Raw genomic sequence first — 18746 nt, 5'->3', positions numbered from 1 at the left:
ATGAGTAACTGAAACTTTATCAGACACAGATAACATATGAGAATGATATGCATTACATGCATCTAGTAGACTGCTGCTGCCACGTATTTACAAGAGACTGTTATTCGTTACGGTTCATGCAGATTTGCTGACATGTCTTAAGGTAAAGTTTTGTGATTGTATTGCTGCTTGACCATGTGGCATTGTGAACTTTGATTGCCTTGTCTAATTTTGGAAACAAATTAGGTTAATGTGCGGTTATGCAATTAAAATCTTCAATCATAAAGGTATTCCCATTCAATAATCCTGAAATTTACCATTTCTAGTTTCTAAGAATTCCATAGATGATACTTGTATAACGGTCATCACATAGAATGCCCAGTTAGATGTCATTGTGTTGGTGATGACTTTTGGAAATCTACAAAGGCAAGATCTTATTCACCTGAGTCCTCTTTTTTTACATAATCGGTGTGTGAACTTAGGTAGGATCTGGCTATCTTAAGACTTTTCAGTGGATGCTGGCAGCGGTTGTCCTTGAAGTTTCTCATCGGATCCTTAATTCCCATAAAAATGTTTTCTAATCGCCATAGCTAGTTCTTCAGTTGCTGCATTACTTACCATTTCCTTTGAAATTTTGACCCGAAGGTTGCCCAGCTCAAAGCCGTATCAAGTTTCCATGTCAAGATGTTAGTGATTTCCTAGATGTTTGAACATTTTGAAAAGACAAGCTGATTTGAATCTCACCTTGATTCTGTAGCAGGCAATGGCCTCTTTTTTATGGCCTTCATCGAAAGTGTTCCATTACTGGGTGACTCCTTGTTTAAATGATCTGCAAGTCTAACAGATGCGGCGAAACCGAGCTATTCTGGTCTTTCTTCTCACTTATTGGGATAGATTCATAGGCTTCACTGTTGTCATGGCTAGGGGGCTAAAGATCTTCTTGACCTATCCCTATTAGAATTGAGGCCACTATATTGATCAAAAGTTGAACTATTGATCCATTATTCTTTGATGTTGCCTTGTCCTTTCCCGACTTTATTTGTCTGCCTGTCTCTGTGCCAGAGCTGATGCCATTATCCTTTGATTTCTTGATTTACTTTGTGCATCAGGCACTTGTATTATCTATCGAAATGGATGACCAATGGCAGAACTTTGGATAATCAGATTTGATTATTCTTACCTTGGAAAATTGTCTCAAACAGTTTTCCGCTCTTGACTAATGGAATCACTGCATTGCCGTCTTCCATTCTGATGACAGAAATAACCCATTTGGATTCGATTTCCAAATTATTATTGGAGTTTGAAAGGAAACAACGATCAAAGAGAAAATTCTCCGATTCACATCCAAAGCAAATCAATGCTGGAAACGGGACACTTTCTCCTATCCCTGCAATCAGACTCTGTTTCATCTTTTGGATGTTACCATTTTCCTGTGAAAGACGATCTATTCCGTTCTTTGTATATTCCCCTTTTTTTCTTATCGTTGAGATTGCAGATGCTATTATGCTTGCAGACATTATCGTGTTGCTGCTGTTCCTTGGTATGCACATTAATACAGGGTTGTATGCAGTCTTTAAAGCCGAGCAGCCCTAACATGCTACAGCAGTACGTTTATTAGTTCGATAGATAACTAGTAAAAGACTCCTTTGCTCTTTATGGTCAATTGGTCTCCATATCAAAGTCATTGCTTATTATGTAGCTTTTTCCTTCCATATCAAATATGGAGTCAATTCCAAGCTTCAACCTCGCATATTTCACGGGAAAAGGAGAAGCTCGGCCTCAGATCGGGGAGCCAGGATAAATGAGGGAGTTGGGTCAGTACCTGTCATCTTTCAATTTCCGCACAGCTTACTCGTCCTCAGTTGTTTTCAGCAAGCTGTTTGGTTCCCCGAAAATGGTCCCGGTCTTTCTGTATTCTTGCATGAGTTTCAAGATGGAGAGTTCCTCCATGGCTTACGATCATGAACCTCGCCTTTTTTTTTTTCCTTCAAACTGCATTGTCATGACTCGATATTGGCCTTGATCATACTTTTGTTGATCCTTAGCGATAAGTGAATCAGAGTCCTAATGAAGGCTCCAAACGTAAAGATGCCCGCAAGAGCCATACGACCGTATTTTCTTTCTGCAGACCATCCAATTGCATTGCTTGTTCTTTTGGACAACAAATGGCAGTAGATTTTGAGAACTGTGGGCCCCCTTCATTGCCTTCCCTATTGACTCAGCCTAACCTCCCACTGGTTTAATATTAATTCGGCTCGTGATGCACTTGCACATCGAGCAAGGGCGAGAGTCGAATTTGATGCACAAATAATTTATCGGTCAGTAGTTTCGGCACTCGGCAGTGAACCCAACAGGCGAAACAAGCAAAGCGTTTCTCAAGCTGCGGCTCGTCATCTCAGCGGAATAATACTTCGAATGAAGAAATTGGAAAAGGAAAATAACAATTGATGAAAACTAGGAAAAAGATGAAAGAATCGGTTGTCTCCGACAATGATTTTGATTTTTTGCTTTGTCCAGCTTTGGGCTGGGCCCTGGGGAGGTCTTCCCACGTCAGGCTGGGCCCACTTTGATTAAAACGTGGAAACCGCTCCATGATGATTGCCCAACTTCCCTTCCGCAGCACTCGTAAATTCAAAATGAGTACGGAATGACGATACTGCCCCCCCCGAAGATTGATCCGTTCATCCTGACCGTTAGTCGGGACGGAAGGAACAATGGTGAACTCGTAAATAGATACCGAACCCGAGCCCCTTTCTATCTCCGCACTCAAAAAATCAAAATTTGGGCGGGCAACTAACCACGGTTAAGTTAAACTACAACCGGCCGGCTCCACCTCTCTCTCTCTCTCCTCTCTTCTCTGGCATACTAACCGTGGTTAATTAAATCCACCAGATAAATTATTAATTTTTTTTTGGGGAGCCCTTAAAAAAAAAAAAAAAAAAAAGAACAACTGGCCTCTTCTCCTGGCTATATATACAGAGCCTCTGGTTTCGCCTGATCCGCACCCTCATCGCATTTCCTGAAGGCGTCTTAATAAACGCCGATCCTCCGAGCTCTCTCCTCTCCTCCATTTCTAGGGTTTCTCTGTTGCTTTTTTCTACCAGCGAAAATGAGAGAGTGCATCTCGATCCACATCGGTCAGGCCGGTATCCAGGTCGGAAATGCCTGCTGGGAGCTCTACTGCCTCGAGCACGGCATCCAGGTAACGCCTTCCTTCTCTCCAGATCCGTTCTGTACATTTGCGCCGGCTGGTGTTCCGCGTGATGGTGGACCCAGGTCTGTGCGTTTGGTTGAGGTTTCGAGTCCTGTTGTTGTGTTTTCGCGCATTATCTGTCCTGGTTTTGTCGGATCTGAGTGCATTTGTTCATGAATTGTCCATCCGATGTCGGCTGCCTCGATTTGCTGGCTGGATCTGGCTGGTGACAACTTCATTGATTAGATCTGGGCTTGTTGCCTTACAATGCGTCCCTGAAATGGTCTAGAACTGACTATAGGATGGAAGTACGTGAATGCTGTTGCGTTTCGTTGCTGAAATGATGTAGATCTAACGATTTGCGCCATGAATTAATTGATCTGTTTTGCATAACTGGCCGTGTATGTAACGATCCATTCCGTACTATTATCACGATTGACCATGATATTCGAGATCTAGGTTCGATGCCGAAAGAGCCTTTCCGTTTGTGTTGACCTTGTGTTGGATGTAGCTCTAATGATGTTCTGTTTGTGGTTTTGCAGCCTGATGGCCAGATGCCAGGTGACAAGACTGTTGGCGGAGGTGACGATGCCTTCAACACCTTCTTCAGTGAGACTGGTGCTGGGAAGCACGTCCCTCGTGCTGTCTTTGTTGACCTTGAGCCCACTGTCATTGATGAGGTGAGGACTGGAACTTACCGCCAGCTGTTCCACCCTGAGCAGCTCATTAGTGGCAAGGAAGATGCTGCCAACAACTTCGCCCGTGGCCACTACACAAGTAATTATTGGCATTCCTTTTTGCTGTTTATCATGTATCAGCTTGTTAAGTAATTCAATGTGTTCTTACAATTCTGTCTTCTGTCTTACCAGTTGGGAAGGAGATTGTGGATCTCTGCTTGGACAGGATCCGCAAGCTTGCTGACAACTGCACCGGGCTCCAGGGCTTCCTTGTCTTCAACTCTGTTGGAGGCGGTACTGGCTCTGGTCTCGGTTCCCTTCTCTTGGAGCGTCTCTCTGTGGACTATGGCAAGAAGTCCAAGCTCAGCTTCACTGTTTACCCCTCTCCCCAAGTTTCCACCTCTGTTGTGGAACCCTACAACAGCGTCCTTTCAACCCACTCCCTCCTTGAGCACACCGATGTTGCTGTTCTCCTCGACAATGAAGCCATCTATGACATCTGCAGGCGGTCCCTTGACATTGAGCGCCCCACCTACACCAACCTTAACCGCCTGGTCTCTCAGGTAATGATAAAAATGCCTTTCATTTTCCACTATCAGAATCTAAATGTAAGTGTGAGGTTTTCTTTGGAGTAATTTGGAATCTTGTGTTCATTTTAGGTGATCTCATCCCTCACTGCCTCACTGAGGTTCGATGGTGCCCTGAATGTGGATGTGACTGAGTTCCAGACCAACCTTGTGCCCTACCCAAGGATCCACTTCATGCTTTCCTCGTATGCTCCTGTGATCTCAGCTGAGAAGGCCTACCATGAGCAGCTCTCTGTGGCCGAAATCACCAACAGTGCCTTTGAGCCTTCGTCCATGATGGCCAAGTGCGACCCCCGCCATGGCAAGTACATGGCTTGCTGCCTCATGTACCGTGGAGATGTCGTCCCCAAGGACGTGAATGCTGCTGTGGCCACGATCAAGACCAAGCGCACAATCCAGTTCGTGGACTGGTGCCCCACTGGGTTCAAGTGCGGTATTAACTACCAGCCACCGACTGTGGTGCCAGGAGGAGACCTTGCTAAGGTCCAGAGGGCAGTATGCATGATCTCCAACTCCACTAGTGTTGCTGAGGTGTTTGGTCGTATTGACCACAAGTTTGATCTTATGTATGCCAAGAGGGCCTTCGTGCACTGGTACGTGGGCGAGGGCATGGAGGAAGGGGAATTCTCTGAGGCTCGTGAGGATCTTGCTGCACTGGAGAAGGACTACGAGGAGGTGGGAGCGGAGTCTGCTGAGGGTGAAGATGGGGATGAAGGAGATGAGTATTGATGCAGTCATTGAATCTGTGTTTGTATTTCTCCGAGTCTACCGTTATGGTCTGTCTTAGTTTCTTCTGATGTTGTTGTTTTGGACATATCTCCCGAGACTATGGATGTTTGTGCTTATTCTAAAGCACTTCTGTTATGTGAACCTCCTATTACTATCTCGATGATATTACTGCTATTATAAAGTCTTGCCCAAGTAAATTGCTCCTCCACCCCGTCCTGTCAATGTCCAGCAATACTTGGGCCTGTTTGATTGAACAGTAAATTATTATTTTTTAATTTTTAATATTAAATTTTTTTAACTATTTATTATTTTTTTCATAATTAATAAAACAATCATTATTTCTCTTAATTATTTATTATTTTTTCATACTTTTTTTATAATACAATAAATAATCATTATAAATCAATTAAAATCAAACCAATTTTTCAATTTTAAAACCAACATTTGATAGCAAGGATGCAACCCGTTCCTTTCTGTTCCTTCCCTCCTTGAAAAGATCTTAAACGATAGTCGAGGCTTTCGCTTCGATTACTTCTTGGAAATAGACTAAATGCACCTGTAAAAATCCATTCCTACGCAAGAAAAAAATTGTTACATTTCTGTATATAAAGAAAGGCCAAAAAAAAAAAGGCGTTCCAATTGTAATTTTAACCTTTCAGTTTTCTGATATTACTGTAAATGGAAGAAGGTAGAAACAGAAAATGCATTAACTTGAAGAGCAATAGAGGATGACCCCAACTGATAATCTTCAAGAGGCAGATAGATGTGTATTATTTTATAATTATCGCTACAAAGAGCAATTTCCTAAGTTATATACACAGCATGCAAAGTACAACAATTCTACCCCAAAAACCTATTCAGGGACAGCTATCTTGGAGATAACTAAAGCTATATCTTGGAGATAACTAAGCTATCACCGAGCACCATCCTGTAGTAATTTTACAGCGAGCCAATCTCTGAGGCAGTGTGTGCATCCAGCATCTGAGGCTATTCTGTGACACGGTTCCGGGAGCAACTGGCAGTGGACCAAAGACAGGCCCAGCGAGCGAGCAAGCGAAATAAAAAAAATAGTCGCATACATCCAAGCAATTTCCCCCTACCGGAACAGTTCCGGGAATGACCACATAATGAACCTCGCGAAGATGTCGGACTCCAGGAACTCGATGTGTGCAGCACGCCCGATGAAGGTGTTGAGGTTCCTTCCGTGCAATGATGAATCGAAGTTGACGTCGCAGCGCATGAAGACACGATGCTCAGAGGACTGGGCCCGTATCTGGTCCAAGCAATCGTTCAGCATCTCCAGAAAGACTTTGCCCTTCTTGGAGTGATCAGTTGCAGATGCTGGGCAGAATTCTATCCGGGCAGAATGATAAGGAACGTACCCATCCTGCGACAAATGGGATTGCTCATCATTACAGCACAAAGTCTCATGTTAAATCTACCATTATTTCTGACAGGAGCTGTAAATGAAAAGAATCGCATTGCAATTAAAATTGGACTAAGTAGACACAATTTGCCATGAAAACAGAACTCAACAATATCCACAATTTGCTTCCTAAATGGCATCTTCTACGTTCGAGAAAACATTCCACAACTCAGTTTCAATTCATATGTTATAACACAGGTTGGTAAATTGACATTTCATTGAACTGAATTCAAATGAGGCGAAATGGATTTCTTCTCTGCAAATAAATGATACCAGATGCATAATGAGATACCCCCAAAATGACATTGACGACCAACTGACCAATTCATATAAATATAATTCTGTGGGATTCTCACTTTCCTGTTCGAAACATACAAAAAGGAAATAGCATGCCCTTAAGGTGTGTGTTGTTGGGGGGGGGGGGGGGGGGGGGGGGGGGGGGGGGGGGCTACTTATTTCTTTCATTGAAGTCGTAAATCAGATCTTTCAAATATAAAAACGTATCCATAATTAATTAATATTACTAAATTCCAAGCACGCTGCTAATGGGAAGTCTTCTTTTCATGTTACAGCAAGAAGAGCAATTAGAAATGTCTAAACCATATCGTTGCTATGCAACCACCTGAGAAAGCTCAGAATATGCTGCATCCTACAGTATCTCGATGAAAATTCCAGCAAAGCCATTGTTCAGGTGATGCGAGTACAATCATGAGACAGTCAATCTCGACTATAAGCCTTTGAGAAAAACCAATACCTGTGGTGAGGATAGAAGGACAATATTCCTGAAGTTCTCCAATGTCTTGTGCTGAAAATAAGGGGAAAAAACAAATCCTACCTCAGAATTTTGTCTCTTGAATAATCCCAATGGCATAAATGAGAGAACTAAGGGGAGAGCAGGGGGACAAGCTTCCTGAACTAACATACCTTACAGAGTTTGTAAAAGAACGTATTTCGAAGATCAGGGTCATCCGTGAAAGTAAGTTGATGAATACACTGAGTGCCCTTCAGCTTCTTCAAAAGCCACAATCCAGAGTTAAATAATGAGTTCGAACTGTACAAATACCCCAGGTGTGGCCCAGATATAGAAATGTACGTATAGAGATATCTCAAATATGGTTCCATGATGCCCTCTGCACAGATTGAAGCATGAATTTCAATTCAAAACTCAAATGATTAGAAAGGGACTAGCCATCAAGGGAATGAGATGCATACCTGCCAATGCAGTTCTTATAATGATATTCCCAATAGAGTGTCCGACAAAACTGAGCTTGATATTTCTTAAGCTTCCAGTTCTTGTGATTTTATCCATTTTCTTCTTGAGAAAAGCTATCACTTCCTGTGCCAACCTCTGTCCCATTTCTCTGAAATCTCCGGATGTTTTTTCTTCATTTACCTCTGACATGAGAAATTCTATTTTCGGATCTATCAAGAGCCACTGATTCCGAACAAGCCTCAGATCAAGATGATGTCCCTATTCAGATTTGAATGGAAAAGCAAAATCATTCTATTTAGAATAGCAACAAACTGCTTCAGTGCAAATGAAATTAACATTTAAAGAAGCTGTTATCGGGGATGACTGCGCACTGATTTTATCATAGAAGATACAAGAGTACCTCGTCTCCCACAACAAAAGAATCAAAAATCAAGACACAGCTTCTTCCTACGCTTTCCTTCTATCAAATATGAAACAAGCTTGATACATAAAAGTAAATGGAAAAAAAGTACCTAAAATGCAAGCCAGTAAAATTGACTAGTATAAACTCGAATAGCATACATTATAGAAGCCACAAGCAAGAAATTTTTAATCATGTTGTCAGTCATCTTGTGGCATAAACTATACAAAGGACAACAGCAGAGAGGATAGTAATAGAGGGAATAGTTATATCAAATCGGTTATCCAACATACCTGAAATCCATGCACAAAAACAACCACCTTTAAAGTACGTCCATTTTGCTGCAGTCCACCACCAGATTGCCTTTTTGAGGTTTCAAAGCTGGATCCACTGAGCAAGCTCGCCGAGTCTTTAAAATCAAAATGACTGAAGTATGAATTGACACTAACAGTTCTCCTGGGTGCATTAATAACACGCTCTACAATTACGATAGGAACATGGGAAGGATCTCCAAAAATATGCAGGTCCTGAATTGATCGATTATTTATCTGCAGGAAAGTGATAATTTATGAGATCCCACTTGGAAGGTATAAGAAATTGAACACACTCAGAGAGAAAGAGACAAACCCTCATTTGTGCAATACTTCGGCGATGAAGCTCAGCTCGCATAGCTGCACTGTGGGCAGGCTGTAAAAAATGGCCAGAGAACAATATGAGATATGTTAAAGACAGTTAAGTTTGATCACAAATGAAAAAAGGAATAAAAGGGACATGTCTGGGTCTCGATGTATTACATCATCCATTTTCCACAAACTTGAAACTCTCCTATGGTGAGATGACTCATCAGACCCACTACTTATATAATGATGGGGCATCTCAACCTTTGTATACACCATCCATATCGACCATTCTGCTCTTCGATCAATAGCCCATGCATCACGCAGATAATCCAGAATGCTTGTTTTGTTTGCCCTGAAATAAGCATAAGATTACTAAATGAACACCCAAAGAATGCAACAGGCTACCTGCTTGATGCACATGCATCAGAATATATTGAGTCTTCCCTTGTTTACTTCCACAACGTACTGCTTTCTTGGTATCCCGTCTTTTGGGCGGGTTTTACCAAATTCTCCCTATTATCTTTAATTTTATTGGAGGAAGAAAAAATAAAACATTACATGCAAGGTTAAAACAGTAATTTTACTTGTTTAGAACACACCTCTCTTTCTCTCTTCCCCTTCCACATGTCCCACCCATCTCCGCTATCAACCGCTCTCCCTCACTCTCTCTCCCCTGTCTCCTAAATCCTCTTTTTCTTTTTTTCTTTTATTTTGGGGCCGAAATCCTCACATCCTCAGTTATTTTTCTTATTCTATAATTTTTTTTCAATTTCACCACAATTTTTAATGGATCAGATTTTTTCTTTTTTGCTGAATAAATGGATCGGATATTTACATGGTTGAGTACATCAATCAAATTAAAGTTTATAAGTACTTTTTTTAAAAAATTCTAAATTATGTATCCTTCACTACTTAACTTTTTTTATTTAATCTTAATTAAGGCTGATGTGTTAAATATGTATTCATAAACGGAGTTTTATCATGCATTTTTTATGGAGCATTAATTGAATTTAATATTACACCATGCGTAGCGCAGGTGCAAGATCTAGTATATTTGACAAAACTATGGGATATAGAATTTAACAAATAAGCGAAAAGAACAAACCTGTGAAACTTCAGGAAAGTATTCCATAAGTACAATACTTGATTGCCCAACAAGTGGAAAAAACACATCAAAGAATCTCTTGATAATGAACGGAACAATCCATCATCTGAAAAGTCCATACTGTGATTTGCTATCTGTTCAAAATCCAGAAGAAAATTCTAGTTAAGAAACAAAGGTGGTCAGCAGACTCTAGGAAATAAAATAACAATACTCTGCTCAACTAAATACAGTAGGGACCTCAACACCATTTTGTGGCTTGCCTGGCCCAGAAGCTTGGTCATCTACAGCATCCAAATTTGCTTTCAGATCAGACAATTTCTTATCATCGATCTCTGAATCGATCTCTGAAAAATCAATTGCCCGGTCGATAGCCTTGCTAAGATTTCTCAGTTCTTCAAGTAATATGTCCCGAGCCGCCACCAGTGTTCTTAGCATTGCAACATGCTTTTTGTCTTCAGAAGCCAATTGATCCAAAGCCTGGTCAAGCAAAGATAGTCAATACCTGAAGTAGATGGGCAGGTAATTGATAAATTAGACAGAAAGACTTTAAGCAGCATCTGAGTTGTCAAGATTCTACAATATTTCAACTCTGTTTGATCTTTTACACTATGCAAAAGTAGTTACTACTAATCACATCTTTCAGGCATTATCAATAAAATTAATGAGGTTTCAACCATGTTGTTATCAGGGAATGTTGTGAATCTCAAAAAAATTTACCTCATGAGTGTTGGATTTAAGAATATCATTTTCCACTTAGCCACCATATTTTTAAATATGCCAGTTTTAAGTCATGAAAACTGATGCTGTCCTAAAGCATATTATCGTCTAGAAAAGCAAACCGGGTGTCAAATCAATGTGAAGTCAAGATTGTCCTCATAAGCTTTTTAAATATTATTATTTAAATGAGCTGTATATATCTATTAAGAGCCCTGCATTTAATGCTTTTTCTACCTCTAACAAAGAGAAAATATTCAGCAGATGCCATTATTGTACATTTCTTTCCGAATAATTTCTTTTTCTGTGAAGTAACATAGGGCGAATTCTTCAAGCTGTCAAAATACAGTGGTTCACTTCTGCAGTCGTTCACTTCAGAGAAAAATTTATCTTGCATTTGTAGTTTAATTAAAAACACAGAAACAGATTACAAAGGCCTCAATATATAACTAAGCCTGAACGCGCTCATGAGGCAAGATTCCTTGTGGAGTCATCAGCAAAGCGCAGACACTTGATAAAGTGACAGCAAACAGATAATCGAGAAATGTGCACACAACAGAAACTAAATTTGAATTTATAACAAGGTTGCAAGTTGGCTCTGAGAGTAACACTAAACTAGAGGCGATTCCTCGAAAGTAAATAAATAAATACATTTCAAATAATATTGAACAGATAAAAAGCGAAACTCACCAGACCCAACCCAGCAAATCTTTCACCAATTTCAACATCATGAGAACCACTGAGACAATTCAATAGAATGTGTTAATATAACAAATTTAAAAGGCTACAAGAGTCAGATGAGATGAACAGTGAACAATTAATTAAAAATTTTGACAAGGATCAAAGATCAAAAGTGGATATTGTGACAAACCTTGGTACCTTTGGAGGTGAAACATGAGGACCAGCTTTCAATAGACTGATGTGGACGGTCGTATCAACGAGCACAGCATGGAAGGCATCAAAATGTACAGGGCAATATGAGTGTAATCCAAGAAGAGCTTTAGGGGGAATTCGAAACTCATGAACTGCAGCACTGCAAGCATCCAAAGAGGTCTGCACTGCAGACCTTCACATTGCAAACAAATATCATCAATTTTCTAGAGTATTTTGAAAATCTTATGCAATAGTCTTTTATGTTTGTCAGAAATAAAATCCAATTTCGTAAAACCTTTCAGCGTGCTAAAACAGCCAAGAGAGAGAATTAGAAAACTCACCCAGTTTCAGAGATGGGAGCATACATGAGTTCAAACTTCAATATGACAGCAGATGTGGATGAACCCTGAAAATTGTTAAGTAATATAAGATGCCAAGATATCATGTGCTTGACTTAAAGTTGTCATAGGAATAATAAAGCAAAAAGGTTAAGACATAAAATGGTTGCAGAAATAATTTCATCTAGTTTCTATTTCAACAGACAATAGGATTATGAGCATCCTAGTGACCCCAAAGTGGGGATAACAGTAGGAATACAGTGGACTTTGCTCTCTTTACCAGAAAAAAAAAAAGCAAAACTTTGTTGAACAACAATAATTACTACGTCTTTATGCACTTTAACTTCAGAGAACATTATGAGAACAGTTTAACGTTGCCAGTATGGGGAAAAAAAATCCTGCCATGGCTATTCTAATAAGGGGATAACAGGGATATTATCTGCACATAACATTGAGAAAACTATGCCTAAAATTTTGTGAATCCCCAAATAATGCTCTTTGGACAAAAGTTTGAAATCAATCTTTACAAACATAACCTTCCATTATTCCTAGCAGTTTTACACAGCTATCTTAAGAACAATATTTATCATTTTACTAAACTTAAGTTGCTTTTGATGTTCATAAAAGGGCACCTACCCATTATATCCATTCTTTTATTATACAAAAAGAGACCATTACCTCAAATTTACCAAGGGATAAGTTGAATGAAACCATGACAGATAGAAGGACATCCTGCCTAGCATATTTGATGCGAAAAGGCTGTGTTGAGAAACTGTTGTCTGTATCATCAATTCTCCAAAACCCAAGTATGTCATCGGGACCAAGATCAGGGGCTGCAACTCAAATATATAAATCATATTCTTAGTTCTGAGTTCCAAAAATATTAATACTCCCAAATTATACAAAAAGTAACGCAACTTATATAAAAGATCAAAAAGGTTCACCTAATGGAAAAACCAAAGAAAAGCCATGGAGGATCTTTAGTTCTTATTCCATAAATATTTTGGAGAATCAAAGCGGTAACCATGAATGGCTCTTGAACCATTGGATTCATCACATATTCTAGAAATGACAAGCTTATGCAGGATCTATCAAGGTCATCCCTGCCTGAATAATCTGATGATACATGATTTGCAACTTCCGTTCAAATGTTGCATGGTCACACAATTAAATTTCAGTGGAAATCTGAGATGATTATTGTAACATATAGCTGTAAAGAATATATTTAGCTTCAACATTTGTCTTATAAGATTTAGTGTAATAACCAACACTTTCCATTCAGTTTTTTGGAAAATTTTCGCTGCAGTGAATGAAAATGAATGTCCGAAGGATTTCCCACTAAGAACTTGAGTAGCAGCTTTGATCCAGATGGCATATTAATATTTCTTCACAAAGAAAGGTTTTTAATAAGAATTAATCACCAGTTGCAAATTAGATTCATGTACCATCTATTACAACATGTTCGTTTTCATTTTTTTTCCCCAGAGTTAGCTTAACAATTACAACATTTTCAATTAAACTCAACTAGTACAACATCTAGCTGCAGTACGAAGAGAAAGATAATTGATCAAAATTAAAATCTCTTTTAAGTTCTACACTTCAAGATAAGAACGAATAAATTCTGCAACCCCCAATTGCTAAACCAACTCATTTTGAATTCGTCCTTAAGTCCCAATATGGCAATATCTCATAGAGATTCAAAGGAAAAGAAAAAACTATTGAAGGTTGCATTAATCTCAGTCTTATCTAGATTGGCGTGAGAAAGGCGTTTCCCATTATGTTTGTTTCTTCACTACACATCTTATTTGTATATTCCACGAAATGGTAACCGGAAGAGAGCTTTAAACTCTACATCAGAGTACCTTCATATTGAACTACTCTAGCTGGAGTTCCTGGAGAAGAATTCTGGGCATCCTCCCATCTCATGGTAATTTTGAGTTGATACCATCTATAAGCAGATAAATATTGTAATGAGAAGAAATGTATCGCTGTTGCATAAACTAGAAGAACAAATAAAATTAAATAAATAAATAAAAGAGAAGTGAACAATTAATACTTACCCTTGTTGAAAAAGATCCAAGTTGTGAAATCTATGGACGTAAATGGCAATCTCCTGCATTGTATCCATAATAGCCACCGGCTTGACCTTTGCTGGGTGTGGTTTGGCATCAGGTAACCTCTTTGCTGATGAAGTTTTATTGTTCAGACCAATAAACCACCCAAAACGCCGAATCATATGTATTCTGGGATGCCAAAATTTTGCATCCCCCTTCGTTCACCTACACTACTAGTCCAGGACCTGAAGGTTCGACTCTTATCCAATCTTCTACTTGACTGGAATCTCCACAGATGCTCCAACTACATCATAAAGCAACTTTCAGCTAAGAAGTGGAAAGTTGCCCCGATACCAGCATACACCATGAATGTTGCTCTTGTAGCATGTTCCAACCTGATAAACTGAGAAATTAGTGCACTGTGCTGTAATGTTGAACTATGGTCAATGTCTCTTTTGTAAAATTTGCAACTTTCGACTTTCACTTGCTATAAAATAGAGAAAACTTAGCATCCGCAATTCGCATAAAAAGGCAACCCGCCAGTTTCTAGTTTTTTTTCTCTGGAATGTTTATATCTTTCCTCTATTGGCTGCGCGTTTGATTTCGGTTTCACTGAGGAAAGGAACAATCTTTTATCGATTCTTTTACTTTAGAATAATGAAGAGTTATGAAAAGCAGTGAGCAGGGTAAAGCCAAAAGCTGCAAAAGAACATAGAAAATGAAACCCTCTGAGACAGAAACCATTAACATATAACGTCGTCTCGGCCGAAGACGCCCTACGAAGCTCCAAAGGAGCTCCTTTTTACCCACACCGAAATCCCCAAACCACAGCACTCTGCCAAAGGGAGCTCTTTTGGACCCTCGCCGACATTGCCGACAAAGAAATGAAAACACGAACACCAAACGACATCAATGCAACTACTTCAGGACATCCAAACGGCGAAGGGCTCAAAACCTCGGCATAGAACTTCGCCAATGAGGGAATGCGATGGCGCGGGGAGACCAATAGGGAGATCAGACGGGGAATTGAGCTCGGCCCAGCTGGAGAGACTACCTGATCAGATCTGGGAGCTGGGGCGATTGCATCCAGGGACTTTGCTAGGGTTTGCAGCTCCCGCGGAAGAGACAAGAAGAAGAGGCAGGAAGGAAGAATAAGGAAAGCGGAACGAACAGGAGAATTTTGATTGATTGAGTTGGAAATAGGTAAACCTTGTTGGGATTGAAATTCCGAATCCTGTCGCTCTCTTTTTTTCCCCCTTAATTATAATATTTTAAGTATATAATCTACGACTTAATAAATTAATTAATTAATTACAATAACGATAACGACTTTCTTAATGGATCTTCTGTGGATATGAAGTGCGATTTATTACGATTTTAGGTCAAAACGACGGCGTTGGGTGTTGATATGTTACAGTTGGTGAATATCTTTTAGTTGAGGTTTTTGGTTGAGTTAGTTGAGGCCGAATACCCGACAAGTAGGAGCATTTTAGGTGAGTATTTTCATTCAATCCCGCGGGATAGGGATTCCGGAGCTTGGTCCCGGTTGCGGTTCGGTGTTGTGACATTAAATCTGCATTCAATACCTGAATGATCGCCATGAATCATCACCATAAATGAAACTATTATCAACGAGTAAGGAATATAGAAAAATATGTGTTGATTTTGTCGTCACGAAGATCCTGATTGATTGGTGCGGTTTAGCTAAGTTCCATCATTGTTGAGATGGATCGCGGCTAGCTAGAGCTACTCGTAAAGACGTTGAGAAATTTGATTGTGGTACAATCGAGACCTTGAGAGCTGCACGGCATGGCGGGTGCGCCTGTCCAATATCAGAGTAAGCTAAGGAAACTAGTTATGATGATGTTGAGACCAAATATGGTACCCGATGTCAATATGTTCCTGTCGATGATAACAAGGTAACCTTGCCATGCCCTAGTTGAGGAGACACATGGAGTATGACCAAACTATAAATGCGAAAATACAATAATTTTGATCATTTAATAGCCACATTTCGTTTCCTTGGTCACATGCATCGATTTGCTTGTGTCTTTGAAATGTTGAACTCCAAACTGTTCGCTCTTCCATTTTTCTTCCTTCTAATGAAAATGGACAACCTCTACTCGTTATATAAGTCCCCAACCCTATCTCAACTCTATCAATTTATTTTTTTATTAATTTTATACTAAATCTAGTTAACATAAGATTTATCGCTGGTCCATCTACCAATTGGTTTTCAAGCCACGAGAAAATATGTTTTTAATTGTCTCAAAATTTTACAATTATGTGCAAGGTGTTACTTTTCTAGTTCCCACGAGCCATAATGCATATATAAATTCTAAAGAGCTTCCACTACTTTAACATATATATATAAATGCCGCGAGAAAAAAGTCCGCCTCTAAATCCTCTCCCCACCACAAAGGACCTTTGGGTCCTCTTTCGAGTCCACCCACAGTCCGTAACCTGCAAGAAAGGCTCTCAGGTTGGTGCCCCAAAAGCTTTCTCCAACGCTCAAGTTAGAGAGTGTTTTTAGAGGGTAGTAAAGAGTGTGTGTTAGGATTACCTTAATAGGTCTATATATATTTGTAAAATGGAGAAGGTGATGATAGAGCACCTGAAAATCAATCGGGCCTTATTGATTGACCCAAAGGCCCTCATGAACCCTGTTTAACCGTATGTTATGGGTCGAGATATACATTCATATCATATATATATATATATATACACACACGTTAGTGTGATAATGAAAAGATAAAAATATATATCAATTATCAAGATAATGCTTGAAAAATATCATTATATTTTAGTATCAAAAAGTGAAATCCGTACATTGCACGGACCACTAAACTAGTATATAATAAAGTTGACTTAAGATATAATAAATGCACCATAACTCATGCAAAAAAATTCACTTAATAATTGATCAATGTACAAATATTAGTGATACAATATAAAACTTTTGTCATGAATTACGTACAAAACAAATTGTGATTGTAAAAAAAAATTGAAGAGGTATAGTAACTAAATTTATCAATATATTTGATTGCTATTGATATTTCAAGATTGTGAAAATACATTTTCAAATTCATCGTTTCAATCAACATAAATATTATAAATTTGTAAGCCAAATAATGTTTTGTAAATAAATTAATATAAAGAAAGCACCATACAAGTAGTCAAAGTAAGAAAAACATTTAATAATCATAGAGTTTTTATCATAGGTGAATTATGTAAAAAGAAAGTGAAAGTTAAAATAAATTAAGGAGTTGGTAAATTTATTTAGACATTTGATGAATCCAATTCAAATTCTAAAATAGTGAGAACAAATCCTCCTACATAAAATTTCATTTATGTGACTTAAAATGGTAAAAAACACTATAATTTCAATTAAACATGTAAATCTATGTTTTTTATATTTCATCTTATATAATGCAAAATATAAAAATAAGAAAAAATTCTATGATGACTAAAGGTAAAAAAAATATTAATAATCCTCTTAATTCTATCATTTTAGGCAATAAAGATATTATTTTCATTATAAGAGAGACCCATGGATGTAGTACATTGAAGTTGAAATCATAAATATCTAATAAAGTGGTACGGGTAGTCTCATTGGATATCATTTTAGGCAATAAAGATACCAAAATTGATGAAAGTATACTTTTTAAAGTTTTTTCCTTAATGAATTTTTTGGGAAGCAAAAGTATACCTAAAACACATAAAAAGAATTCCATCTTATGTCAAAAAGATCTAATTTATTCAATCAATCCATATTTAACTATTTAAATTTCGAAAAATTCAAAATTATTTTTTTTTTACAGTTTTAAAATACTAAGTCTATTGTATAATGAACGAAAAGAAATTTGCACAACACACAGGTTTTAAACTAGTTTATATATGAGTTCTTTATATATTTATAAATTAATAATGATAATATTAATATTATTGCCGTGAATAATTATTTTAGAATGTGAATAATAACACTAAAAATTCTTTGAGTTTTGTTTATTGATGCGGGAAAAAAGTTTGGGTTGGAATTCTCTCCCACCACGAAGGATTTTCGAGTCCTCCTTCGAGTCCAACCACCGCCCTGTGACCTGCAAGAAGGGCATTTGGGTTGGTACTCGAGAGCTCCCTCCGATGCTCATATTAGAGGGTGTTTGAAGAGGGTAGTAAAGAGTGTTTTTTAGGGTTACCTTAATATGTCTATATATATCCGTAAAATGGAGATGGTGATGATAGAACATGTGAAAATCAATTGGGTCTTATTGATGGACCCAGAGGTCCTCATGGGCCTTGTTTAACCGTATGTTATGGTCCGAAATATACATACATATCTATATATATATATATATATATAATAAAACATACAATTATGTAAAGTTAATTATAAGAATATATACACTTAATCTCAATAAAAATGTTAGTCTATTCATGCAATTTTTACTTCATTATATAGTAGTAAGTTTTTAAGTAAATTGATCTACTAACTTGTATAAATTTTATTACCTCCTATTTCTTATATTTTATAATAAAATACTATATATAATAAACAAAAACTCAAAATAACATGTTATTTTGGGTAAAGAATAGAATTTCATAGATAATTTATAAAAATAATCTTTGAAAATTATTAATTATTTTTCAAAATCACCCATATTAGTTATAATACTTCATACTATAATTTTCTACACTGAACACTAATAATAATTGTAATAACTTATAGGTATAATACTGTACATAACAATCGTAAAGTCATATATATTTATTCTATATTTCAAATTAATTTTTATTTTTATTTCTATTAATGTATCTCATTAAATGAACCAAATGCATAT

General features: G+C 38.0%; 2 protein-coding genes across 6 annotated transcripts; one reads left to right on the top strand and one right to left on the bottom strand.

Moving 5' to 3' along the window:
* The first annotated feature begins 2938 nt into the window (after positions 1-2938).
* On the top strand, positions 2939-5362 carry LOC116192845 (tubulin alpha chain-like). Its single transcript, XM_031521521.1, has 4 exons — positions 2939-3181; positions 3715-3949; positions 4042-4412; positions 4509-5362. The coding sequence occupies exons 1-4, from the start codon at positions 3089-3091 to the stop codon at positions 5163-5165; spliced, it is 1356 nt and encodes a 451-aa protein (XP_031377381.1). The 5' UTR covers positions 2939-3088; the 3' UTR covers positions 5166-5362.
* Positions 5363-5852: 490 nt separating this feature from the next.
* Positions 5853-15130, bottom strand: LOC116192844 (protein FAM135B-like). Of its 5 annotated transcripts, none has more exons than XM_031521517.1 (16): positions 14864-15130; positions 13915-14303; positions 13717-13802; positions 12533-12687; positions 11858-11922; positions 11515-11709; positions 11334-11382; positions 10167-10406; positions 9930-10063; positions 8999-9176; positions 8832-8891; positions 8498-8752; positions 7804-8062; positions 7516-7721; positions 7346-7396; positions 5853-6552 (listed from the first exon to the last, which is right to left on the bottom strand). In XM_031521517.1, the coding sequence occupies exons 2-16, from the start codon at positions 14088-14090 to the stop codon at positions 6262-6264; spliced, it is 2400 nt and encodes a 799-aa protein (XP_031377377.1). In that variant the 5' UTR covers positions 14091-14303; positions 14864-15130; the 3' UTR covers positions 5853-6261. The 5 variants fall into 5 exon arrangements, with proteins under 5 accessions (XP_031377377.1, XP_031377378.1, XP_031377380.1 ...); XM_031521518.1 differs by having other exon boundaries at positions 13915-14212; XM_031521520.1 differs by having other exon boundaries at positions 11515-11676; positions 14963-15130.
* Positions 15131-18746: the final 3616 nt, after the last annotated feature.

The sequence above is a fragment of the Punica granatum genome, chromosome 1 (genome assembly GCF_007655135.1).
Source record: "Punica granatum isolate Tunisia-2019 chromosome 1, ASM765513v2, whole genome shotgun sequence".
Taxonomy (NCBI): Eukaryota; Viridiplantae; Streptophyta; class Magnoliopsida; order Myrtales; family Lythraceae; genus Punica; species Punica granatum.
This window is presented reverse-complemented; position numbering and strand designations above follow the sequence as displayed.

What these genes read in the sequence shown, in the direction of transcription:
- LOC116192845 (XM_031521521.1), top strand. Translation starts at nt 3,089, where the DNA reads ATGAGAGAGTGCATCTCGATCCACATCGGTCAGGCCGGTATCCAGGTC. An exon ending in GCCTCGAGCACGGCATCCAG is followed by an intron (nt 3,182 to 3,714) that starts GTAACGCCTTCC and finishes GTGGTTTTGCAG; the next exon opens with CCTGATGGCCAGATGCCAGG. An exon ending in TTAACCGCCTGGTCTCTCAG is followed by an intron (nt 4,413 to 4,508) that starts GTAATGATAAAA and finishes TGTTCATTTTAG; the next exon opens with GTGATCTCATCCCTCACTGC.
- LOC116192844 (XM_031521517.1), bottom strand. Translation starts at nt 14,090, where the DNA reads ATGATTCGGCGTTTTGGGTGGTTTATTGGTCTGAACAATAAAACTTCA. An exon ending in AGCCACAAAATGGTGTTGAG is followed by an intron (nt 10,064 to 10,166) that starts GTCCCTACTGTA and finishes GATTTTGAACAG; the next exon opens with ATAGCAAATCACAGTATGGA. An exon ending in TCTTTTACAAACTCTGTAAG is followed by an intron (nt 7,397 to 7,515) that starts GTATGTTAGTTC and finishes CCTTATTTTCAG; the next exon opens with CACAAGACATTGGAGAACTT.